This window comes from Myiozetetes cayanensis, unplaced genomic scaffold (assembly GCF_022539395.1).
Source record: "Myiozetetes cayanensis isolate MyiCay16 unplaced genomic scaffold, myiCay2020 scf3, whole genome shotgun sequence".
Lineage (NCBI taxonomy): Eukaryota > Metazoa > Chordata > Aves > Passeriformes > Tyrannidae > Myiozetetes > Myiozetetes cayanensis.
The window spans coordinates 44563999-44590750 of NW_026087521.1; the positions used below are offsets into that span (position 1 = coordinate 44563999).

At 37.3% G+C, this 26752-nt stretch overlaps 1 protein-coding gene across 3 annotated transcripts in view; it reads right to left on the reverse strand.

Annotated features, from left to right (window-relative positions):
- Positions 1–135: 135 nt before the first annotated feature.
- Positions 136–26752, reverse strand: part of EEA1 (early endosome antigen 1) — a 74574-nt gene continuing 47957 nt past the window's right edge. For all 3 annotated transcript variants that reach the window (XM_050324154.1, XM_050324153.1, XM_050324155.1), the window contains 13 exons: positions 25499–25654; positions 23437–23576; positions 22563–22893; positions 20996–21097; positions 19725–19919; positions 18315–18497; positions 12604–12789; positions 12042–12173; positions 10014–10199; positions 9467–9705; positions 7923–8043; positions 7484–7582; positions 136–6485 (listed from right to left, as the gene is read on the reverse strand). In XM_050324154.1, coding sequence (XP_050180111.1) covers positions 6363–6485; positions 7484–7582; positions 7923–8043; positions 9467–9705; positions 10014–10199; positions 12042–12173; positions 12604–12789; positions 18315–18497; positions 19725–19919; positions 20996–21097; positions 22563–22893; positions 23437–23576; positions 25499–25654 — 2193 coding nt within the window. In that variant the 3' untranslated portion in view covers positions 136–6362. The remainder of the gene's footprint in view (positions 6486–7483; positions 7583–7922; positions 8044–9466; positions 9706–10013; positions 10200–12041; positions 12174–12603; positions 12790–18314; positions 18498–19724; positions 19920–20995; positions 21098–22562; positions 22894–23436; positions 23577–25498; positions 25655–26752) is intronic.

Below are 26752 nucleotides of genomic sequence, written 5' to 3' on the forward strand. Positions count from 1 at the left end.
AAGTCCAAGAAACCGGAGTGTTTAGCTTGTTTTTAGATGTGTAGCTTCCCAACAGTTCATTTGTAGTCCTCCATTTCAAAGTAGTTTTGCTGCCTGAAATGGGGCAAGGTAGTTTTGAATGATATAACTGGTCTATTAGAAAGGTCTAACTTTTTTTTATTGTTATTAATCATTCCTTTAACAGGTTAGAAAACAAAAACGACATTTCAGTAACATTTCTTTATCATTTATACAGAACTGGTTGATGCAGGGTGTCACCTTCTCATTCAAATCCACAGCCACCTTCCAAATCACAGAGTTTAAGAATTACAGTGCACACTGGACTAAATTCTTTCACAATGTAAGGCACAACTACATGATCACAAGTAGTAAACACAAACACTGAACACAGAACTTAAGAGACTCAAACTTCAATTAAAAAGAAACAAACCCAAAACACACTCATGCAAAAAAACCCTACCTACACCTATCAAGATGGTATGATCCAGTTTAAAAGAAGTACAGTACTCTGTAAGTAAAACCACAACGTAAGTCTATTATTATACATTATTTCTATATATTGGATAAAAACTTATAATTTTTTCCATTTATATTTTATACAATTATACAGAAATTAGGCTGTATGAACAATATTCACATCTGCAATAATAAACTGATCATTAAAATTCAGAAAAGGCAAATGAGACCATGTAATTTGTGGCACACATCCATTACAGAATACCATTCATCAACTTCATACCCCAAGCTCTGAAGAAAAAGACAACCAAATTAATGGTACATTTGGTGACTGAGGTTATCTATATCCAAATGACAAAGCTGCATACAAAATTGTTTTTACCCAGCAGACTGCAATTATGAAGGCATGATTTATTTCCTGTCCAGCAGCTAGAGTTTGCAAGGTTGAAACTACAGAAGTTAAAAGAATATAACAGAGTTTATAATAACTTGAAAATGTTGGATTCTTTCAAACACACATTAAAAAATAAAGACAACTTTTCCTTTTTGGTGGTAAACTTTCGCAATTTTGGCATTCACTATGACTTTATTCACTATAACTATAACATGTCAGTGAGAAAACCTTATTAAACTTACCTAATGTGTGAATTGCACACTGAGAGGTAGCTTAAATGAAATCTTATGTAATGGCATCAAATGGGGAGGTCGTATGATTTTTTTTTTTGTGCCTTTTTTTCTTTTCTTACAAAAGTGACAATTCCTATACAAGCAGCATTTTGGACATATTACTATAAAAAGTTCTGGTATTTGTTAACCCAGCAAGACATACTTTCAAACATCCTTTTTGTGCCAGAAATGAAGCTTCAGCATGACACAGTGGAGGACTTTGCCATAAAGCCAACAGCAGTAGCCTGGACCTGCCAGCACCGGCCTGTTGACATATAACAATGAACACTCTTCCCCAGCCCTCTTTACCCAAAAAAGACAAGAAATACAGATGAATTTGTTCTTAGTGTTTAGTTTAGGCCATAGGGGGAGGGAAAACTGGAAACACCAGGCTTCTGCTTTCATAGTAACATGGATCCAAAGGGTTAGCAGGGGTCCAGTAATCTTCAAATGCACAGATACATCTTGATCTGCTGCACAGTGAGCACATAGTATGTGGAGAGCTACAGGCAATAGGCAGAGTTCATTACATTACCCAGGACCTATACCCTTCCTTATTGTGAACTTAAGTGGTATCTAGTATTCTCTCTAAACATGCATCTCTTTATTCAGTGCCCCTTAAAAACAGAAACAGAAAAATACCTCCCAAACTGAGTTTCTGTGGTGGGACTTTATTATTCAGTTATAGCTGGTTTTGAAAAGTACATCATTCTGTGCTTTTGGAGAGGCTGTTGGACAATAATTTTAAACTTATCCTAGAAGGGTGCTGAGTTCAAGACTTCAGAACCTAAGAACTGCACAACTGGCAAGATCCTTGAAAATACAAAGAAAACATTTTTTTCTCATTTTATAATCTTATAATCAAGTTCTACAAAGATAACATGTATGTGACTAACATGGCTTTTGCTATTATATGTGCTCTCAGATGACTGTGTTTTTGGTAAAAGGAATTGTGAGTGCAATTCTCCTTAAACAGCAAGGGGCCAAATGTATACAGTGAAAAATCCAGCTAATGATAAACCTTCTGTCCAATGACTACAGCTAATAGATGCAGTGCACATTATGCCATTCCATTTACTGTAGGTCCTATTAGTTAGACAGCAAAAAGTGCACAGTGCAAATGACAGTGCTGTTTCCTAGTCCTGCAAGAATATGAGAGCAGGAGTGGTGGTACTTGGAGGAGTAATTTACCAGTTTCAACATATTCCAAACATAGTTTATATTCTCCTGAACTTCAGCTCCAGCAGTTTTCTGTCCATCACTGAGCACTGACCATAAATTTTTAAAGTTTTGCAACAAGCATCTATTCCCACTCCATGGTTAACTGAACAATCCAGAAAAGTACCGGAGTTTTCCCAGATCCCTTCTTTAGGAATGTCATTTCTCTTACACCTAGCAGGAGAGGCTCAATTGCTCTTGCTCAGGTAATACAAACACAGAAAGGGTACTTCATGCTTCTGCTCCCAAATCCCTTCTTGCTCCACTAAGAAAGCTTTTCCAGTGAGGATTCACAAATAATCCTCAAGGTCCCAAAGCCAACAAAAGTAGTTATTCATTGTTCTTGTGTACCTAGCACTCCACATTCCATGGAAACTTGGTTACTTGACACCTTCCAAAAACAGAGGAAAAAACCCACACAGTACCCTACAGCCTTGGACTCTTGTGCCAGAGAGTGAAGCCAGCTGAAAAATGAGATCCCTGTAAACCTCTTGCCTCTATTGGAAGCTCCAGCAGAAAATTCCTTTTGTCTTTTCATCTACAGACAGCAACTTTTCCTACTGTGACTCACTAATTTTATCCTCTTCATTCAACCTTTGCAGAAGGGGGAAGATTACTGTGGGGAATACAGGGGGAAAAGAAATAAATAACAGAGAAGCACAGCCAGCTAAGATCAAAAGCCTGCCAACTGACTTCTGCAACCCCACCTGCCTCTAGAAGGGTTGCAAGACAGAAATACGACATATTGCTGACATGAAGTCAGAGTGGAACAGTAGGATTTGGCATTTTGGAGGAAAACATGCAAGAGTCTGTGGGTCTTTGACTGGAAAGACAGGTGATGTTAAAGAACCTCTCCCCACCCTTACCAAGACTATCCTTACTTTATTTTTATGATAGCTTCCACAGCTTGTCTCTGCCCATGTAGCAGCTAGTCTGTCACATTTTGCTCTCCCAGAAATCCTGAATGTGGATGAAGTGTCCTGAAGAGGAGATAGTCTCAAGAATAAAGCCCACACTTCACTGTCCCATTCCTGATGCCACGGTAATAACTAGTAACCAATGGTAGCTGGAGGAATCCACACATCTACTGGTTTGAGTGCTGGTTTTATCATTATTTTCCCCTCTTCCTCTATAATGGCCACTCCTCAGTGAATCAGAGCAATCTGCCTCTTACTAGAGGCTGTGAAAACAAATCACCATGCTTCCTCCAGTTCCAAGACTCTAGTCTCTTCTGCCATTTTATTAGTTTTCCCCTCTGTTCCTGTGTCTGTGGTCTGAAAAGTCAGTACACTAAACTATTTTGTCTGGAATCCTTTAACTAAGCATGGTAACAGTCACCAGGCTTTTTACTAGGTTTTCCTATCACTTAGATTTTAAAGCAGTGCAACAAAAAGCCTACATTTCTACTGAAACGTGCCCATCAAAACAGTCAGAGTCTGCAGGCAGATTTGTAAATACAAAGCTTTTCACCTTCCAGTTTCCCTTACTATGGAACATTTTACTGAGCTTGAGCACAACTTCCAACCTGGCAGTGAAGCCAGTGATTATAGGGTGTAGTATACCATCAACTCATCAACAAATACAGATCAGCACTAAAAATTTTAAGCATAAAAGGAGCATAAGATTTGGCAATGGAATAATAAATTTACTACAGTGACAAGCTGTAGAAATCCTGGCCTATTGTTGCAGACGCAATGCTCAGGCAGAAAAGTTTACAGCCCACCACAATTTCTCCAGATTTTAACAATATCTCTTTCTAAAAATGCATGTTTGAAAAGCACTCTCATCCCCTTGAAAACCTGATCATATAAACCAGGCAGCAAAAAGCAACTTTCAAAAATTCAGCTGGTTTTGTCCCTGAAGGTGAAGAGCTCCAGACCAAGGTGTGATCTGCAGTGAATCAACTGCAGTGTTTCAGCAGCCTGCTGAGTGAGGTGCCTCTCCTCATGACACGATGGGATCCCAAAAAGCTGAATTAAGAACAACCCTAATAAAGCTTCTACCACTGCAGAAGTCTCTCCTGAGCCTTCACATATTCCCATTCAAAAGCAAAATGCCTAAACATGAGTGAGTCTTTTAACCATTTTCTTAGCTCCCCCTGAAAAATTTCCATCTTCCTCTGTAGCTGTGGGAACTTTCTCCCTTCCCTCTCAAAATCCCTCCTGTTCCATGTGGTTGTCCTTTACCCTGAGGGCAACATGAGACTCTGTGTGTTACACAACAGGGCAGAATGCATCTAGGCTGGAGCATGATTGTCACATCTTTAATTTTCCCGTATTTCTGAAGTCCTGTGTCAGACCAAAAAAGCAAATTTTTCAGTTGCTCTCAATAAATAAATAAAACCCCTAAAATTTCCTAGAGGCAGAGATTCTGTTCATATTTTTCTATTCAAAAGATTCTTATGCCAAACAGTTACATTGATGAGGAGAAACAGGGAGTCCAGTGGCTCTGTTCATATGGAACTGTTGCAGCATTATTTTTTTTTTTTGAGCAAGTAATTTTTAAGTGCAAACCAAAAAAGCACATCAGTATTTCACATAACACACAGTTGTATTCCAGACCCTTTTACAGTGAGGAAAACCAGTTACATCATTCATTTGGCTTTTGGAAAATAAGAACTTAATTTCAAGAAAACTCCTTGAAGCTGCCAATGTAGAACTAGACAGGTAAGTTAAGAAGGGATATGAAATATATAGACCACCACTTCTGGAATAGAGGGATTAAGAAGTTTCTTCACTTGATAGTTAATCAGGACAAGATATTTTTCATAAAGGAGACTCTTCCTCATCCTCATTCACATATAGAGCTGTCAATAGATAAAAGCAAACAAATCTTCCTGATGATGGCTAAGCTTCTATCACTGTGACAGAATTTCATTCTCTACCTCGGGCAAGAAGTAGAGGAATTCAGAACACAATCCTTTTCTCTGAACAGCTGGCAAAATTTGGTATTACGGTATTTAAGACAGAGAGTCCCTAAATATTGGAAGGCATAATCCCTACTTGGAAGAAATAACCTTAAGGGTTTTGAAATACCAGATACAAAGGGAAGAAAAGTTAGAGACAGGCAGGCAGAAACAAAGAGGTACAAACAGAATCACAGTAAGAAAGGTTTCCAAGGTATGGGCAGGAGCAGAGATGTGCTACAGGCCAGTATTGTTCGTTTGCTTTTTAAAACTGTGGTTTCTGGAAGATTAGAATTCATCAACCAAATATGTAAAAGTGAAATCAATCAATATGAGATGAAACATTGTAATGCATCTTGTAATATTGCTACAATGCCAGATAAACTTTGCCTCATCATTTGTTCACACATTCTCTCTCTCAGCCAGACAGATACACTCACACACCAACAGCATAATATGTAAAGATGTTCCAGTACCCAAGTGCAGTATTTGGATGAGGACTGGAGTGCTGATATTACAAGTGGGCAAATAAAACTGAGTTGAAGTTGAGTCCAGCCACAATATTCACTCTGGAGCTGAAACTTTAGAGAGAAAATTGCAAGAATCAGAGAGATAGAAAGAAAACAAAATCACAAGAGGCTATAAAGAACATCAGATATGCAATCAAATGCAACAATTAGTTATGCTTTTACAGCAACATTTGATACATAAAATCCTCACAAGTTTTTGCATCTTCCTTTTTCTTTGAAGGAAACAAGAATAAACTTCAATATCACAATAAACACTGTTTCTCTTGAACAAAAAAATAAAAGATAAAAAAATACATTGTTACTCTCCTCTGTTTAAACTTTATTTACAAATAACTGGGTATTTCTAATCTAGACATAAAAGTTCTTTCCATGATAAATGGCAATAAACTATGGATGATCTGAGCCCATGTCTCACAAAAAAATACAATAGTTTTGCTTGGTATCAATAAACATTTTAAAATATACTAAATTTTGCCAAGTGTTACAATCGTTGTCCAAACTGAATAGTAGTCTGAGTGCTGAACGAAGTGCATCAACAGAAATAGCAAATTTTAGTGTAACTTTTCTTTGTCACTCACAATCACCAGTTACCCTTGCAAGTCATTAAAGCAAGTATCACAGACTCGGACAGGCTTCTTAGAAGAAGGAGTTAAGGCATTCTTTGCTGAGCACTCGGCACAAAAGATATTTCCACACTGTCTACAGTGATGCTGTGAAAGAGAAGAAACATACATGCTGAACATCAATGACAGGGCAAGTCAACTTTCATGTTTCAAAAATTAGTATGAACTTTCAAATAGTAGTTACATAGCACACAGAAGGGCATATGAGTAAATATTTTCTAAAGGGTATAGGAGTAAAATATTCAGAAGTGCTTCATTGAGTCAAAGAATGTATCAGCTTCAGAAATTAACCGGTTGAGGTTCATCCTCCTCTTGAATTGGTCCTCTTCAACATCAAATATGTTCTTCTCTACACATAACTACTGACTTTCACATTGAGAAGTATCCTTGAATCAAAGGATGTTGTTCAAAGACTAACCAAAAAACATCACCAAATTAACGCAGGCCAGGGGAGTCACTTAAGACCAAGTCAGGAAGCTCTGCAAAATGAACCTCACGGGTACCCCTTGTCTACTTCACTGCCAAGTCCCTTGTTGGAGGGATGGTAATCTCTGGATGAAGGGCAAATTCAGCCAGTTGAGGGATGCTAACATCTTAGCTGACCACAACTGTTTTTACAAAGAGGGTCCAACTACAGACCTAAAACAGTTTCACTTGTTTCTTCTCTTTCATGTCAAGTTAGTGTTTATATAGTCACAAAGCACCAGATGATGGTGATATCTCATATTTTCCCACATACCTAATTTCAAACAATTTACACTCCTTTTATACCCATAAATCTAGATCAGACTGGTTATAAATATGTTGTCTGTAAATACCCTTCCAACAGTGAAATTTTGCTTGCTTGCTCAGGATATTGAAATATTTTAACATTGTTTATAAACTGACACTGTTAAAATGGAAAAAGAATAATGAATAAAGAAGCTCCACAGCCTTTATTTTTAATACATTAAGGTACTGCAAACAATAACTGTAGTCTGAGATGTCTCATCACAGCACTCTTTTCTGAAGTTTGCATCCCATATAAGAGTTTGAAAACAACAGAAATAGAAAATCCCCACAGACAAAAAGTAAAACACACCTACCCTTCTCACTGTCACCGAAAAGCCTTTTCCACAGGCCATACAATTCTGTACCTCATTGTCTTCTGCCCACTTCCTGTTGAGAGCTTGTGTGTGTTTGATCTATATAGAAGACGTAAAAAAGCAGCATTTTTTTTAAGGCATGTCTAATTCCCACTAAAATCCTCTATTTCCACAGCATGCACTACCCACTGCAGTGTAAAAGCACCAATTTGGTCATGATACTGAGAATTCATATTTGTTCAGAAAGAAAACCAAATTTTCAGAACTATAAGCAGATTTAAGAACCCACAGACAGCAGTATGGCCCTCATACACTATAAACATAACATCTTAATTCACTCTAGAAAGGTAACTCACCACCAATCTGACACAAATTTGAAATTCTCATAAGTTCCCAAACAGAGAATCAAAAGGTTTAATAGCTACAAATCAAATTATACCTGTAATGACTGGTTTTCTCGGCCAAGTTCCTGCATTGCAGCAGTTGTGTTGTCCAGCTTTTTCTTCATTTCTACGAGTTTGGTTTGAAGCTTTTCAATTTCTCCCTCACTTTTTATACACCTGCGGAAAAACAGTAAGTAGTCAGTGCAAAGCATATAAGGCTATTTACACTGCCTCCTTTGGGCAGGTTGTCATGTCTGAGAATTCACTCCCATCAAATCCAGCCAAAAAAATCCTTGCTGTGAAAATTTCTTGGATGCCTTGACTAGAAAAATGTTCTGTTGTAACAATCAGTTTAAGATTATCTGGCATTGCTCCTAAGTATCTGCATCTTATTAATACCTGGAGTTATTCCCAAAACCAAAACAGGGACAATGCTGAATGCAGCCCATCAACAGCAAGTCCCAATAAATACGTTTGTGCAACAGGACACTCTCACAAACCACCTGCTGCAGATCAGGTCAGACAACAGAGTAGAAAAGAAACCGCCTCCCAACAGCTGAAATTCAGTTAACTGTTGAAAGCCAAATTTCAAAGGGTATTTTTCTGCCAAGCTGTAAATGGCTATGGGATGAGTTCAGCACAGTACAGCAAAGGATTGCCAAAGAAAGAGGATCTCACTTGAATTGATCCCATCCTTTCCCAAGGTCTCTGCTCAAAAAACAAATCAGCAAGTTTGACAATAGCGATAAAAGTTTTCCACCCTGACTTCATCAGACATGTCAGGAAATAAGGATGAAAAAAGTTTCCTGTCTCACAAGTGTTTCTTCTACCCTGGTAATCATTCCATTCAGGTAACTCCCATTACCTTTCATGCTTCCTGCTTCCTGAAGATTTAAATATACTGTAGAGACAAGAGCAGAACTGAAGAAAATAAGACGGTAGGTTTTTAGGAGGAAGAAAATGCCTTATTTGTGAACCTTAGCCTATGTAATCCACATTCAGTCTCCTAACATTGAGTAGTGGGCAGACCTAGAAGTTCCTATGCAAATTCTGTTACTGAAGGTATTAAGGGGTCTCCTCCAGGCTTCTGGATGTCTAGTGCATCTGTTCTAATTGAATCAAGGCATGGGAGCCTCAGAGTAATGGAGAAGGATACTCAGTTTAGGTAAGAGAAGTTCTCTCTGCCACGCCCTGCAAGGTTCACACAACAGATCAGATGAGAAGCTCCAATCTACATACCTAAAAACTAAGAGGAGCCCAATGGATTTAGAAGGCTCTTACGGATGGGCATAAATCTTTGAGCACAAGCACAGAGCTGTGGCTTTGGTGATAAGTAAGATCCCAATAACCTGCCTTGTTTTCTGCAGAACTCTTTGACAGGATGCCCACAAAGAGTCTTTGTTGCCAAGACCCCTTGCTGTGCTTTGGCAGGAACAGAAGGTTGCACTCTGGAAACTGCACCCACAGCGCAGGCACTAAGAACAAACACGGGTTTAAATAAAGCATGTACAGAGAATCCTGAATCAAGTGAAACAAGTTTTCAGTGTGAGGCTATCCATTTCTCAAACTACGCCGCCACATCGTCATGACCACAGTTTACCTCTCCAGCAATGCTCTTCTCTCATCCTGATTATTCTGCACTGTTGCTTCCAAGACAGCAATGTCCCCACGTAAATCGTCCGTCTGTTTCTCCAGCTCGCTCACGCGCCTCTGACTGCTTTGCCACTCTTTCTTCATGGTAGCCAGGTTTTCATTCAGGGCTGTGACCTGCATGGTAAGCTTGGTCTCCTTTTCCTCATGTTTCCGTTTTTCTTCTTCTTTGTCTTTTTTCTCTGTGTGCTACGAAAACAGCAGGAAAATGAAAAACAAGCTTCCAAGCATTCTTTTGCTATTCCCTACATTTAATTGAGGCAAAAAATCTTACTGTAACAGAATCACTACTTTTATTCAACAAACTCTACTAGACAAGGCTGTCATCTCACTGAGTTTTCCTACACCAATATAAATGCCTTAAAGATTTTTGATCTTGTCATTTAAAAAGTAATGTAATGTGAAACGAAAGTCAACCCATTGCTTCATTTCTGTCCCTGCAAGAATCCAAAGGCATATTCACAAAACAACAGTCTTATATTCTCTAACATACTAACCAGTTTGGCTTCCATTTCAGCACATTCTTTCTTCAGCTCCTCTTCTCTCTTTTTCAGCTGATCTTTAACAGTTTGTTGGTTTTTTTTCTCCTGTTCCAGAGTTGAATTCATACTATCTATTTTGCCCTGAAGTTCTAATTTCTGTTGAATCAATAGCTGGTTTGCATCCTTGAAATTTGTCACTTCCTGTTAAGATACAGAGTTTAATGTTAAAGTAGGAACACTGAAAGTATAAATGGAATTAAATTCAAAACTACTGTAAAACTTTCCTAGGAGACGACAGCAATAATTTTTAGTTTTATCACTGGAAGAAAGGATGATTTTATATAACAAAGTATCAGTGATTTTCATGATCAAAGATTTTAAACTTATACCTATATTAGGATCAACATTCTTTTTTAAAAATAATTTTAATGCATGTTTCTACTAAAGTACAGAAGAAGATCTGTTGAATTGTTTTCAACAGTTCTTTGAAAAGATGCATCCATTGTAGTTTTCTAGAGACTGTTCTGTAATTTACTTCACGTTGTTCTCTGGTTGCAATAATGAGGTTAAAAACATCATAATGCTTAAAAACAATCATAATGGTTAAAAACAACCATAAACCAAATGCTGATGGAAGAAAGTTGCTTCTGTCAGTCTTAAATGTATAAAAAAATTACTCTCTGTTTCCAGCAAGCAGGATGACATGCTTGGTTTTAAATAATGGCTTTACTTGTTCCTCTGTAACTGAACACAAAAAATCCTGAAGCAGAATAGTTAGTTCAATTTATAGAAATTGTTTTCCTTAAAATTAACAGCCAAGCATGTAGGTAGTAACAGACTAACAAGGGTGGACAGTTTTCCATAAATCAAAATTCACAACACAAATTAAAACCAAACCAAAGCCAGAGAAAACATATCCCCAGAACAAGGGGATGCCCTACAGATACATATACATCCATTCCTTGGTAGGAGATGGGAAACAGAATATAAGTCTTTAGGAGATAATTTACTGTTCAGTCTGATTGCTTGTAGGGAGATTAAGAAATTATTACTAAGCTGTCATTGGTGTGCACACATCTTATATACATCTTCATAAAATTTCTTCTTTAGAATAGAGATTTTAGGAATGACAAGAACTAGAATACCTTTCCCTAAGCACAGATCACTTGAGAGAAACTATCTAAAAATAAGAGACCATTTTCTAAACAATGGAGAACAAAAGAACATCTGAAACTCACAAGTTATTATGGTATTTTCTTTTTATTAGTGCATAGGGAATATACCTACATTTATCCTTCTGCAGCAACTTAAACTCTGTGTACTTAACAGATGCAAATATAACTACTAATACTATATTATGAAAAACACAAACTAGAGCCTTTTAGGAGTGTTTGTTTCTATAGAGACTAAAAAATGGAATATGCAGAGTGTGGTAAGAAACAATTCATTTTACTGAAGACTAAAAATTATTTAATTAAAGCCACCCAACTTTTGCCCTTTAGAGAACTCATTTGATTGTTATGATTTTGGAAGAATTTGTCTTTTGTGAGGCTCCTGATATTATTTCTTCCCCAACTGTGACTTTTTAAGACATTTTACGAAACCACAGCACATTAGGGGAGTTTCAACTCTACCACACATCCAGTACACAAGTACCAGATGTGCCTAGAATATCTGGAAAACTTCACAATCATGACTCTTTTGGACATTTTTTTTTCATTTCAGGATAGCCAAGCAAGGGTATGTAGAGTGGATTTATAGTGGAACTGAAGAAAAGCCAGGACATAAAACCCATCCTGAAGCTAAGACAAGTTATGTGCTTCACCTGGCCCACTGGGCACCGGTGCTCACGGGTTATCACTAATCAAGACATCATTGCTGAGGAACCTCAATGAAATCTCTGCTTTGGTTCCCTTACCTGAAATACCGATATTTACAGCAACCATCTTTGCAAAGCCATTCCAGATAACATCTACTGAGTAGGCATATATTTCTCATCAGATAACCAAACACATGAAGAAGACTCAGTTTGTCTCAATGTACCTTCTGAAATTCTTGCTTGCAGGCTCTAAGCTCTTCACCCAGCTTGGTAATTTCTTTTTCAAGTCTACTCCTTATTTCCTGGAGCTCTGTTGTTTTACATTTTTCATTAGCCAAGTCTTTTTCTTTCAAAGTCTTGAAGACAAACAAAAAATGGTAGAAAAGTTACTTCTTCCAAGTTCACAAAATAAAAACAAACAAACAATCAAAAAATATCCAGGGCCCAAAACATAGTTGGTGGCTTTGTTATTATAGGGAAACAACTGCCACATATCTATCCACAGTTTGTAGTGCAATTAGCAGCATATTTGCAGTTTTAGATTTAGAACTAATAATATTTTCCCACCTGTCTGACCACTTAGAACAAATTAGCAGCCTACTTTGAACCAATTTCACTACAACTGTCTCCTAAAAGTCTTTTCACCAGAGGTTCAGTAAAACTGTCGATGTTATGCAGTACAACAGTGTTATGCTCTCAAATCAAAGATGTAATAGAAAATAGTAAAGGGTGTCTGCATGGGATGGATGTGTCTGTGTGAAGATTTCAAGAGACAGAGGCATTTACCCTATCATTCTGAAGATCCTGTAACATTTTGGTCTTCTCACCCAGCTGCTGCTCCTTCTTTGATGCATCCTGCTCCAGTGCAGACTTTGCTTTCTTCAGTTCCTGAATCTGCTGATTATAGCTAGCAATTCGATTTCTGCTGGAAACTAATTCTTCTTGAGCTAGAGCAAGTTTTTCTTCTGTGGACTAATTACAAAGAGAGTTCTGCAAATTATCTGTCAGTATAAGAGCTTCAAATACTAAACAGCCACTTAAACATTTTCCAGGTGGAAAAATTGTTATCTAGAGTGCAAGATTTAGCTTCAAATGTTGACAAAGCATGATTACAGAAACTTCTAGTTTACAAGGTTACCCTAAGTAAACAGAAATTATCCCAACATCATTTCCAGGAGCAATGCCTTACTGTACCTATTCCAGCTTGCACCGTTCCACAGAGAAAAGGTTAAAAAATGTAGAAGGGCAGAGAACAAAAGGTGACTGATAAAAAGAGAGTGATCTTGAATTTGCTCATACAAATTTTATTCATTATCTAGGCAAATCAACTGTTCTATAACTCTAGACAGTTGTTACTTAAGAAGAAGTGAAGCTACAGGGTGAAAATTTCAAAAGTAATTAGCTGCTATTTTTTACCAATGACTTCATAAAGTGTTAGGACAACTGTAAAATTTTTGAAAATCCTGAAATGAAATATAAAACAAGGTAAAAAGACTAATGTCAGGAAAAAAGGCTTCACAGTTTCAGCTGTATCAGCATTTTAAGCATGAAATTTAAACTTCCATTCAAAATCTACAGATTATATCTTCATTTGCCTTCAGATCTCTCCATTACCTAGAAAAAGTCTGAAACAGGTCACAGAATCCCAAGAAACAACCCAAAACTTGCACCCAAAGCCAAAGCCCATTCTATTTCTTCTCAGCAAAGTCAAGCTTTGGGATTCTTCTTGAGCTAGTATTATGGAGCTTATTTTTTTAAACCTTCTATCTTAGGTAAGGACTAGCTCCAATTAGTAGAGCTTTCCTTCCCATAGAACCAATGAAAGAAAAATCCAACAAACAAACTCATCCTCCATTCCTCAAAATATTGATATTTTGTGGAAATTTTCGACACTATGATACAGAATGTGAGCTGAGGAGATTTATTAGTAGTAATAAATTGATTGTTTTCAGTGCAGTAGCAAGGATTTAAATTCTTTCAAGACAAACACAATTCTTTTCAGAGCTCTTATTTAAATCTTGTTCAAAGCTTGTGTTGAAGGTTAGTGATTTTAAAAGGAACTATAAGCACAACTCAGAATTCATTCAATTATGCATATGCTTTAGCCACTCCCATGTTGATTTAAAAACTAACTAATTTCTGATGCCTCATGACCCTCCCTTGTAATATCTAAAGTATTTGCCTGTACAGTCAGACTTAGCTTGAAACAACAATGATGGAACACTGCTGATTTAACATCACTTTCAACAACCCCCATGGCTCTTAAAAAGCTCACACTGGCTTTTAAAATTAATTTGCAGACAAATTATTTTCTTTCTGAGCTATTACAGTTTACTACCTAACATTTTGCAAGGTGTTGACTCAGAATTTTTTGTAAGCAAAATAGGAGGTGCATTTGCAGTTTCAAGATTTCAGCAGGATGGGTCTTTCATAAAGCAAAATTACCCCTCTTTCCTCCACTGTGGGCAGTGGAATACCATATTTTCCTAACACTGAGAAAGGACAGGAAGTCTAGCATTGTCATATAACATCTTCACAGGAAAACACATCAGTCTCTGCAGTTTTAGAAAAAAACATCATAAAGACACAGCTTTTATTCAAATTTGTTTCCAGCAGAAGAAATGTGGTTACATCCAATTTGCTAGCACCAGATGATGAAATCTGATGAAGTGGATAGTGATGCTCAAATTAAAAGCCTCACATAGGGGGTATTTCTCTCTCAACCCACCCCTGCAAAGTGTCTACACTGTACAGGTTATCTCATTATGTCTATACCTATGCTGAGACAAGGAATAGATACAGAACAAAAGAGATCAATCAGTACTTGTTTTTGTAAATAAATAAAAATGCTAGGTTGACTGGTACAGAGTTAAAATAAATAAAAATATAAGGAAATATCACAGTCTGATTCACTATAACTTGGGCTGTGACAGTGCAAATCATAGTGGCAACATCAGAATTGATTCTAGTGGGGTGGAAGGACCCAGAGTCCACCTATATGAAGTGCACAAATAAGTATTTGAGTTGGTGTGCTCCCTGAGTTCACAAGGACAGACAATAAATTATTCACAGATGCTAACCTGATCTCTCTTCACTTACTAAGAAAAAGAGTTTGGCTGTATGCAACTTAGGCTCCTGACTTACAGACCCAAGGTTTGGCAGCATGAATTTTGTTCCAGAAGATTCACTAAATATACGCTGACAGCAATGCCAGTACTGGAGACAAAGACACATTCTTTTGAGAACACGGAAGAAACCAGGTCTGACTACAAAAAGCACAAATGCCAAGACTCAAGGATACTTGGCAAAGCTCAGGAGATCAGATTCACAGAATGTATCCTTGTACTGACTCAAAATCAAGGCAAAACCAACAGTTACCACATTTTGATTAACGCTTCTATATAAAAAATGCATTTTTCAAAAAAAATATTTAATGTGTCTATATACACATATATATTTTCATAAATATGTGTCTATATAAAAATTCATTTAGTGATATCCTTTTTTAATTATACCTGTCCTTTTTATTGAAAACTACACCTTTTATTAGCACTCAAATCCTACCCAATTTCTTTGTCCAGTCACAAAGACAAAAAATATTTGTGTAGTTACTGTTAGAGACAGTATATTTTTAAACCAAAGTAAACCTGTGGCAAATAGTATCCATAAAATATACATACGTAATATGTACACCTACATTCCCAATTCTGATTTTGTTACAACACTTCCCCTGTTCCCTGTGAAGGACTTAAAGCTTCAAAGTTTGCATCTGGCTACAGCTACGTAGCTCAGACGTTCTGTTGTGGAGCCAGAAGCTCGGGCTCAGCCATGCTGATGGCACTCCAGAGAGCTGCTGCCAACTCTGCAGCTCTCTCTCATGCAAAGCTGTATCTCCAACTGCAAAACCTCCCCGAAGCATTTGCTCCCTTTTCAATCTCGCTTCAGTCTCCCAGCCGGAGACGAGCCACCGATCCCAGCAGTGATATTCCCAACAGATGCCAGCAGATGGTGCTCTGTGTACAGCTCAACTCCTGCCATGCCCTCCTAGGAACCAGACCACCCTACTCCTGTCACACACATGCTGTACATCTTTTCACAATCCATACCCACGCCTGCAACCTTGGCCTCTCCAACAGCATGGTGCTACACCGCGTGAGAATATTTAAATTTTCCTTTTCAGTATTTTTAACTAAACAAAACATAGCATTGCTAGGATCTCACGATATGGCCTGGATGTGTCTGTTGTGGACAATGCTGGGCTTCAGACTGTATGACCCAATACAGTTGTGCAGGGAGTTTGTAGCTCTGCTAAAAATCCTGCACTGAAAGACACCCAAGTTGACTCCACATAGAGACAAGTTTTAAAAACTTCTAGTATTGCCTACTGAGATTAAAATTAAAACCAACCTAAGCCCAGTCCACCCATCAGCTTTGATTCCAAACTTTAATCAAAATACCCAGCTCTGGCTCCAATAAGCTACTTTTACGAAGTAACTTGACGAAGACAAAACATCATGCAGACAACTCACTTTGAATAGTACCGTGAAATTCCACCATAAAGTTCTTCTGACTTAAGTCAGCAATGAAGATTAACACTGTCACACTGAGGCTGCCTGAATGTGCTTTTTCCTTTGTGGTCTTTTAAGACAAGTTATCACTGCTTCTTTAGCTTAATATTGCAGTGAGGCAGCACAGCCATGACTAAAGATCAAATTCCCACCTCTTCCTTCTACATTTTCCAGGAAAAAAAGTGGTGGCAATCAGACATCAAAAATCCTCATTAATATATGGCTTTTGAAACACTTTTAAAATCAAGCAAACAGCCTCCAAGTTGGCACAGCACTTCAGTAATTAGGACCCAAATCTCTAGGCTCCACAGAGACTTATATAATAAATCGAGTTACCTGACTGCTCATCTTAAAAATCTTGTTTCCCCATTGCCATCACCTTATTTTACCTTTTCGCAAAGATATTATCTCTCTTTCTTGCTACCATCCCCATCAGGTTTAAAAGCATGTGGGATGCTTATTGTCCTATTTTATACCTGCCAGAATTAGAGGTTATGAAGCTGCTATAATAATACTTATTCGGGGCTATTTTTGCACCATTATTTTGCAATACTTTAATGAAAACTACACCCCAAAAAAAAACCCCAGCAAAAACCCCCAAGTTACTGAGCACATCCAATGCTTCTACAGGTCACCGCATTACTAAATGTTGATTTAAATGCATTGCAGGAAATTAACTCACAGACATACATGTGCTATAGTAACAAAGGAAAATGAAGACTACGTTTAAACCACCACTGCTTGTTAATCATGCCGAAGTTCTTCACAATTTAACACTGCAATTGAACCATGCTGTTCTGAAAATAAAGCTTCTATAACCTGCAGGGAAATGTGGCAGGTAACCTAATACTACAGTAAGATTATCAGACTTACTACAGTAAGCCTAATAAAATTGCAGTGGCCTATATGTAAAGCCTGGAGTTCGGCTAGGGCTCCACAGGTTACATCGGCAAAACAGCCACAAGACCTTAAAGGGTTTCAGTCGTGGGTCTGAAAGGCTCACCTCTGGGGGAAAGGGAACAATAAAATCAAAGCAGGCAACAGTGAAATCTAAGCAGTCACCACAAGCTCCCTTTATACATAACGAAGCAAACAGAAGCTGACATCTAAAGCAGATCAGATGATCTGACCTTCCAAAGCGTTCTATTTCTCTCCATAAACTTCAGAAGAGCCTAGAACAACAGTGTTGTTCATGGACAAAGCTGCAGTGGGATTCATCTGGAGTGAAAAGTGCCAAAGCTATGAATCTTGCCAGCAGACAGCCAGTCTCTGCAGCACAGTACGTCCTGGGACTAACTGGAGCATTGGCTTAATACTGACATGAAGGAGAGGGCCAGAAAAAATAGTCAAAAAACACCTTTGCTGACTGGCTCAACTCTCAGCAATACCTCTTGGAAGGCATTGCACACTAATACAAAACGAGGTAACTTCAGTTTAGGAACAGCAAAACTTCAAGGACTAAGTTGAGACACTTGTATTTCCAGGCAGGTCTCTAAACTACTGTTTGTATTAGTTTGACATCTCTCAACATCTGTAATCAGCCAGGACTATTCTAGTTAAATCACCTAGAAGATAGCAGTTATTCACATGATGGCAGACCTTGCTCTAATTAGCTACACTGTTTAAATGAGTTGAAAGCAATAATATATAACAAGAAAAAGCAATATGAAAAATAATTCCTAAAGGTACATAAAACTAAATCACCTTGCACAAATGGAAGGATATTTCAGGTAAACTAGCAAATACACTTGGCTTTCAGTTAGTTTCAGGATATTCTCTGTCCCAGGGGAAGGGGATGAACAGCACTAAAATCTATATATAGCAGAAGAGATTTTTTTCATCTATTCAATTCCTGCATAGTTTCTTGATCTTCAGAATGGATACAAACATTTACTAAGTCACATATGACATTAAAATGACTGCAAGTACCTTAAGGTCTTGTCTGGTAGCCAGCAGCTCAGACTCTTTCCCATAAAGATCCAACTGCAGCTTCTCCATGTTTTCTTTATGTTTATCATGGGCCTTCTGTAAGTCTGCTAGCTTGCCTTTCTCTGCTTTAAGCTCCTGTGCTGACAAAATAGACTGCTGTTGCAGTTTATTCTCCAGTTCTGCCTGAAACATAAGCATAGGAAGTTTTAGTTAAAGTTACAGACAGTAAAGTCAGCTTAAACATTTCAATAAACTGCGTTTCTACTGCAAGATGAGAATTTTTTTCCTCTTATGAAATAGCACTTTGGTAATCTGATATTTGTGATTCTACAGTAATATCTCCTAACTAATTTAACAACAAAATTTAATTTGTGACAAAAGCTTAAGTGAAACACATTAAGACCTAACATTAAAAACTGGAATAATGTTCCAAGTGTGCTGGTTTTGGCTGAGGTAGAGTTAATTTTCTTCATAGCAGCTAGTATGACACTGTGGTTTGAATTTGTGCTGCTGTTGATAATACAGGGTTGTTTTATCTATTCCTAAGCAGGGCTCTCAGAGAACCAAGGCCTTTCCTGCTTCTCAGCAAGGTGTCTGGAGGTGTACAAGGAATTGGGAGGGGACACAGCAGGACAGATGATCCCACTGACCAAAGGGATATTCTATTCCATATGGCATCGCAGTCAGCATATGAAGATGGCAAAAGAAGAAGGAAGGGGAGGGAGTTTGGAGTGATGACATTTATCTTCCTGAGTCACCAAGCAGCTCTGTGGTGCTTAGGTGATGGTTGGGGTCAAACCACAACAGCAAGACCTAATGTTTCCACCGGTTGTCTAAAGCACAAATATGACCATGTAGCATAGGGCAGCCAAAGCTGGAGCCACATTTAATAGTGTGTGGCATACAGCACAATGTTCCCTAATGTGGTAAGACATTTGAACTCCTTCCACCGTGGTTCATGAGTTTCATACTGTCACCAAGATAAATTCTTCTGGTATAATAAGAGAAGACTTGGTTTAAACTGCCACAGACATTTTAAAACACTGCAGAGTTTGTCTAAAATACTCTCACAAAATTCTACTGCTTTACAAGAAAATGACAGTTCCCACCTCATAGCCTGCTCCCAGAGCAAAAAACCCACATTCAATCTAATTAATTTTATCACTTCATTAAAATTCAGTTCCTATGGAATTCATATTTCAACAGTGGTTCTTTTTATTACTGCTGTTGATGTTGCTGTTTCTATCTCCAACAGCATCTGAAGACCTCATTTCCACATCCTGACCTTATCATTTCCAACAAGACTACCGCAAACACAGTTTATCACAAAGATATTGACATAAAAACTTCAGTATTTATCAGAGGAATTTACAATCACTTTCTCATAGGAATAAGAGAGGACAGTCTTACCTTTTCTAAAAGGGCAGTTTTTAATTCAGCTTGAAGTGTCTCATTATGTTTTTTCTTCTGCTCAAAAGATTCCTTAAACTCTCTCAGCTTTCCCTGAAGATGTTGCTCACTTTTTTCTTTGTCCTTCAGAAGACCTTGGATTTCCAGTAGTTGTGCTCGTGCTGAATCAAGGTCTATCGACAACTGCTTAGAAATCTAGATTCAAAAAACATTAAATAACTGTATATAATTTTAATTTAAATCACTATTTGTACATGCTGTACACTGAACCAGACCATCCCACAGTGCCATGGCTGTTTAAGAGATACACAGTTGAACACTGGCAAGAAGGTTTTACTACCATAACACATTAAAAGAATCTATTATTCCCGATTTATTACTCATAAATCAACAGTAGTCTTTTTTAACCATTCTAAATTAAGAGGAGGAAACTTTTCTCACGCCAGCAGTGTTTTGGGTTCTCCTGCTGCCAAGTGTGCAGCATATACCAGTCATCCTCATGCATTTACACAGAGCACCATGGTGCTTCTGCTGAACCAGAGAGGAGCCAGGGGAGTAGAAGCAGTAGTCACTGAGCAATTACACCAGCACACACCCAAACCCTCTTTCAGACAGTAAGAGTCCATCACAGTCCACCAAACTATGTCCACTGATCAGATCTTTTCTGATTCCTTTAGGGAACAGATGACAGCTTGGGTAAAGACACCCATGAAAGCAGACTTGTCCTTCAGGTTGCCAGCTGGACTACATGATTTTGCAGTCTGAATGCTCATCTTCAAAAACAAAGTACATTTGGTTCTTATGAAGTCACAAGCAAGTGACTTACACAAGTTTGAAAAAGCAATTCAATTCTTGAAGGACACCTGAAAATGTCCTATCAACCACACAGAGAACATACTGAATAAGCCTGAGAATAAAATAGGTCTAAGGATATGAGATAACAACTTTTATTGTATGGAAGTAAAAACAAAAAATAGGGACATGGTAGTGTCAAGTAACAGTTTCACTAATGAAAAAACCTTAAGAGCTAAAATCCCCTGCTAAGGTATGTGGGGCACAGAAAACTAAGACTAAAACCTGTATTTTAAAGCTTTATATTACCATCTACAAAATTTTTACTGTCACCTTATTTCAACACTCCAAGTAGGTTACAATTTGAGAACTGAAGCCTCTTTAGTTCTCATCAATCCCAGCATGTGAAACTGAAAATGCATCTTTTAAACATTTATGATACTGGTTTGTAGATTTCTGAAACTAAGTGGAGAGCTTACCCCCTCCTTTTTTTCCAGTGAGTTTTTCAATTCATTCCTCTCTTTAGCTACAGACTCTGTTTGTATCTGGAGCTGGTGTTTTAATTCTTGGCAAGATTTTTCCTAAAAAATATAAGACAAGAAAATATTCCTGTTAGCTTCTAAGACCAACTACCAAGTATTTTTGCAAGATCTACAGAGCCTTGAAAAATAATGCTTTCATTTTCAGTGGAAAATCTTTCCTTCTCAGCTGCAGACATATTATCAATTAAAAATTTCTCAAAACCTTAAGTGGCAAATCTAAGCTGAAAACAGCTGATCCCCTATACGACCAAACCCAGCCATGTGCCAAAAAGTTTTTCTGATTAGGGATAGTCTCCCTGTTTGAAGTTGTGGTTGGCAGCCCTTCTCCTACTTATGGAAAGCAGTAGGGTCATCACTCTCCTCAGGATCCAAAATTCCTTCATGTTCCAAAACTCACAAGAAAGTACATTTCCAAAACTTGTATGCAAATACAACTACATGTTAAGCCCAAATACTACACATATAAAACAGTGGCAAGACTTTAAGGGACTACAGAATTAGAAGCAGAATCTGGACTCCTAACTTTAAGTCTCAGCTGGGGAGAAAACTCTTTGAGTTCTTAGGAGAAACAAATATTTAAACAGCAGTAACTAAGAAAAGCAAACAAAAGAGCTTATCTTTAAAAGGTGAATGAGTAAAAAAAAAATGTTATTTTTAACTAGGAGCAGATTTTTTTTTTAGATAAGAATAAAAGTAGCTCTGAACAGGTTCTGGGAAATGGTCACATTTAAGATGAGAAGGGTATGAGAGAGACACCCTTACCATGTTTGAGGCAAGGGTGTTGGAACAACTGCATCTATAAAACATGTATTCATGTAGTGCCCATTCATATTACCAACAAGGCAAAAGAGGTATATTTTAAAGCTAGTGAGAGTTCACTTTCTTTATCATAAAAGGTTGCCCTAGTGGTCAAGCACCTGTTGTACCACCACTTGTGAGAGCTTTCTGAAACTCAAATAGTTCTAGTACTCTACAAATACCTTAATCTAGGCATTCAGATGATGTTACTCTCTCTCTGCCTGCAGTATGCAGCTTTCCAGCACGTCCAGACAAGTGCACAGGAAGTTCTATATACAAAGACTTCAGAAAGGACACTAAAACGGCCTCAGAAAAATAACATCTTCTTCAATACAACGATATTTTAGCAAAGGTTCTATAACTTTGTGTTGTTATAATATGGCTGATACATTTTTTAAAAGGAGGACATTTCCCATCAAATTGTTTCACCACTTGCCTCCATTTAGTTTCTTCACTATGTTAAAGGCATGTAGTAGGAAAAAAGGATCCCGTTATGTGCTATGACTGATGTTTACTACTGTAAACGTCCAGACAAAAATGTAAGGCAGGAAATGCATACGAACTACTAAAAACCACAATTTGTTTTTTCTTACAGTAATTTCCATGCATTGTCATCATATCTACACTGTTTTCAGATAGAAAGCAAAATCATTTTATCAGACTATAAATACATCAAAATTAATGCCTAATTAAAGAATCTACTAACCATTTCTGCCATAGCTACTTTTCCTTTTTTAATTTCTTTTTCTAATTCCTCCTTTTTTTTCTTGAAGGATTCAGAGCTATTTGAGAGCTTATCTTTGGTATCTGTAAGGTCCTTTAACAGAGTATCCTTCTCTAATTTCACTTGTTGCAGCTCTGATGTGGCCGCTTGCAGTTTACAGTCTAACTCCTTAAGCTGTTTACTTGTATCTTGATTTGATTTCTCAAGGTTTTCTTTGAGACTGGCCTTCTCCTCCTCCTGCTTTGAAATTTGCTGGTTTGCTTGGTCAAGGGCCTCAGATTTCTTCTGCAAATCCAATTTAGCATTAGACATCCTGCAAATAGAAAGAGAAAAAACATATTTTTAAAATTTCTTCTTCATGGATTTTTTTGTATCATTAAATATCTCTATTACTTAATATATTAGCTGTACAACCTTTTTCATCCATAGGCATTATGTCTCTCTAGTGAAGACATGACAGCAACTCTAAAAACTAGCTTTTGATGAATCTTTCTTCCCAGCTATAATGAACAGAAACTAGCCCTTTGCTGCTTATGCAGAAATTGCAAATTTGTACTTGAAAAATGTTACAGAGCTATGAATATCTAAAGATGGACCTCACTACATGAAACTGTTCAGACATTTAGCTGACAACAAGCACAGTGAATAAACTGAAGAACTGTACTGAATCACAGAGGTAATAGGGCAGATGGAGTGAAAGAAAACAGGTGGGGTAAAACTCAGTTCTTGTAGCAGAACAGCACTTATCTACGACTTCATGAAATCACAGGAGAGAAGTAGAAAATTTCAACTCTAGTCCAAACCACTCCAGTTTTATGTTTGACTTTGAAAAGGATGAGAACAAGGAAATGCATACGCTTCTCTTGCCGATTCAAGTTGTTTACTCAGTTCTGCTGTTCGGAGGTCTAATTCCGTGGATTGCTGTCGCTGTTGCTGTAACTCCTGAAGAGCTTGTTCTTTACTTGCTTTAGCATCAAGAATGTCAGTTTCAAGTTTCTGAGGAAAAAAAAATTAAAAGTTAGAGCCATCAGAATACAACCAACAAAATAAAAATAGCAATTAAATGCACAAGTCATCTATTCTATGAGCAGCATTTACTGTAAAAACGTCTTTACTTTAGAAAGCAGTCACAATTCTCACGTATCATCTACCTGTTTCATTACTTTGCTATTTATCTTCCATTATTTAGTTCCTGAAAATCTCTTGCTCCTCCAGAACTGAACTATTTTAGTAAAACATTCTGAAATCATGTTTAAATTAAACGTCAAACAAGCATTTTTCCACAAAGCAATAGATAAAAAACTGTAATCTTTAAAGAGTCTATCCAAAATACCTACACAAAAAAAGGCCATACCCAGTGCTCAGCTCTGGGGCCATGATCTCAGCCACTTCTGAGTAGTTTCAGCAGTTTCAGATGACTGCTGATTTACGTATCATGACTCTGCTGCTCTTCATACCGAAAACAAAGACACAAACTACAGCTGTGAAGAAACCCTACGCTCACCCAGAAGAGGTTTTTCTTGTGTTTTTTTTTTCCCAAAGGTTCTTGGTCACCTGCGTGGAGTATAAGTAACACAGGAGCCTTCAGCAAATGGGCATTGCTTAGACTCTTCAACACACTGGCTGTTTTACAGTCACTTCTGCTTGAACACAGTGGCCATAAAATAAAATGGCCAAGTTTCTCCAAGAAAATTCCTGAGGGCTTTTTGCTTTCTAAATTTTTTCTCCTTTTTTAAATGCCATGCATTCAACTGGAATAATCTCAAAGAATGGTGATGATGCCAAGAATTTACATAGAATGCATTCCTGTTGACAGCATCAACAACCCCGTTCAGTTTCACACTTGAGCTACCAGGAACTTAATAAAATCATATGCCAGCAAGCTCTATATTCCTTCCAAGCATTTGTGTCTCTTGGCTACATGTGAAACTTTAGCAAGAGAATGAAAAACACAAATGAAAGTAGGCAGAAAAAACTCCAAGTATTCAAAAGGAGAGAGGGATGCACAAAATAATTTTGCTGATAATGAAATGCATGACAGCTTTTTTTTTTAATAGCACTGGATTTGAAATTTCCCATGCGGAAAACAATCTTCGTTCTCTCCTACAGAGCTCATAAGTTAGGAAAAACACCCATGTGCTTTTATGCTCGGTTTTGAGCATAAAGACTACTAATCTCCCTCAGAACAGACAGACAACACTTCAAAATCAGTTCTACATTGCTCCCAAGATCCCTGTATCATATGCTCTTATGTGTTGTGAATTTTGACTACAAGGAATTTTTAACAAATATTGAACAAAGGTCAAAGCCCACATTTTAAAGCTCTCAAGCATTAGGACTAATCCATATCCTTAACTGAAAATACTAGTATATCAAAACACCAAAAGGTTCTGCAAAATAAAAACTGATTTTAGAGCTAGAGTGCAAAACTCCAGATCATGTTAAGAGATAAAATAGTGATAAATTTATCTTGCTAAAGAGCCTCTGGAGAAGACTAATGAAAGGCTTTGGAAAAAAATTAAACCAGACAGGTAGTGTTAAGTTGGGCTAACCAGCAGGACACATATTCCCTGTTACGAGCTGTGAAGTGTGTTAGTTTGAACTTGAAGACGCTAATTCTGGGACATATTCATGTTCCCTCACACAAAAATTTCCTGGTAGCACAGAGGCTGATAGAAGTACATATAGAAGAAAATGACAGTATAATGGTAATGTCCTAGGCCTATCTTCTTAGTGTGATATGCTAGCATGGAAGAGGAGAACAGGATTAAATGGTGAATCAGGAAACACTAGCAAGCAAGAAAACCTAAAATTTTGATATATAATCCTTCCCCATAATTTGAACACAGTTTTTATCACATGCTACCAAACAGCAGAGATCAGTTTCTCTAAGCTCAGATACTGTGTTCAATACAAACCTTAAGCTGTCCCTCTAGCTCTTCAGTTTTCTGTTCTAAATAAAGGTGTTTTTCTTTGTAGTCTTTAAGATTGGCTTCCAGCTGAGTACAGTATTCCTGTTTGTCATTCAGCTTAGCTGTAACCTGATCCAACTGAACGCTGACCTTATTTAACTCCTGAGTAAAATAAAAATACAAGGGTTGTAAGTTTTGAAATAACTTCTAAATATTACTAACATCATATATGCTTTAAATGATCTAGTATGTTCAAATTAAAAAGGAAAATAATCTTTTTTATTCTGAGGGCAGGAAATTGAGAGAGGAAACAAACACATGCATAAATTCCCTTCATTGCATTGCAAAAAAATTCTTTTAAATCTTCAATATTCCTCTCAAACTTTACAGGCTGCGGGCTAAATGTTAATAAAGGTGTTTCAAATTGTAAATGGAAGAGGAACTGTAGGCAATAAAGGCACTAGATCCTAAAGTTAGTACAACAGTAACTAGAGAATAACATTACAAAACCTTAGATAAAATTTTTGCTGTCTTTGTCATGAAATCAAGTACCACAGAAGAGGAAAGCCAATAACATGGAAATGGTCAGTTCTCCACATAGCAGAGGTGATTTCAAAACATTCTGTTCAACACAAAACAAATAATTTCTGCAAGAGACATGGACATATTCACCTAGTAAGCACTATGATGACAGCTACATGCTCTCCAACCAAGCTGATATATTTATTTATTAATTAATTATTTAATGGCTTCCAAAGGTTTTCTTCTGTTTATATCAATTAATTACATTGCCATGCTAAAAAATGGTGCTATATCAGCATCTGCTGGATGTTTCCATGAAGATCACAGCAACACTGATTCTAACAATGCAAATATTTGATTCAACAGCTGGTGGAATACTTCACTAGGATTAACACACATTAAAACATGTAATTTTAATAATAGCCTTTTGAGTTTTTGTGTCAGTTGGCACACAGATAATTATTTATATAGGATTGGACTTGATGATCTCAGAGGTCCTTTCCAACCCATCTGATTCTATGATTTCTGAATACCAGCATCTGATTGGGAATTTATCTGAGTCAGCAGTAGGAGTTAAAAGTTTTCAGTTACACTCAGTGCATTCTAAAATCTTCATATCATATAAGTGAGAATTCAGTAATACCTCAATAATACCTAAGGACAGCTTAGGTTCTGAACCATAATACTATATCAAGGAGTAGACTCCCAAGTAAATTCTTTGCACTGCAAAATATATGT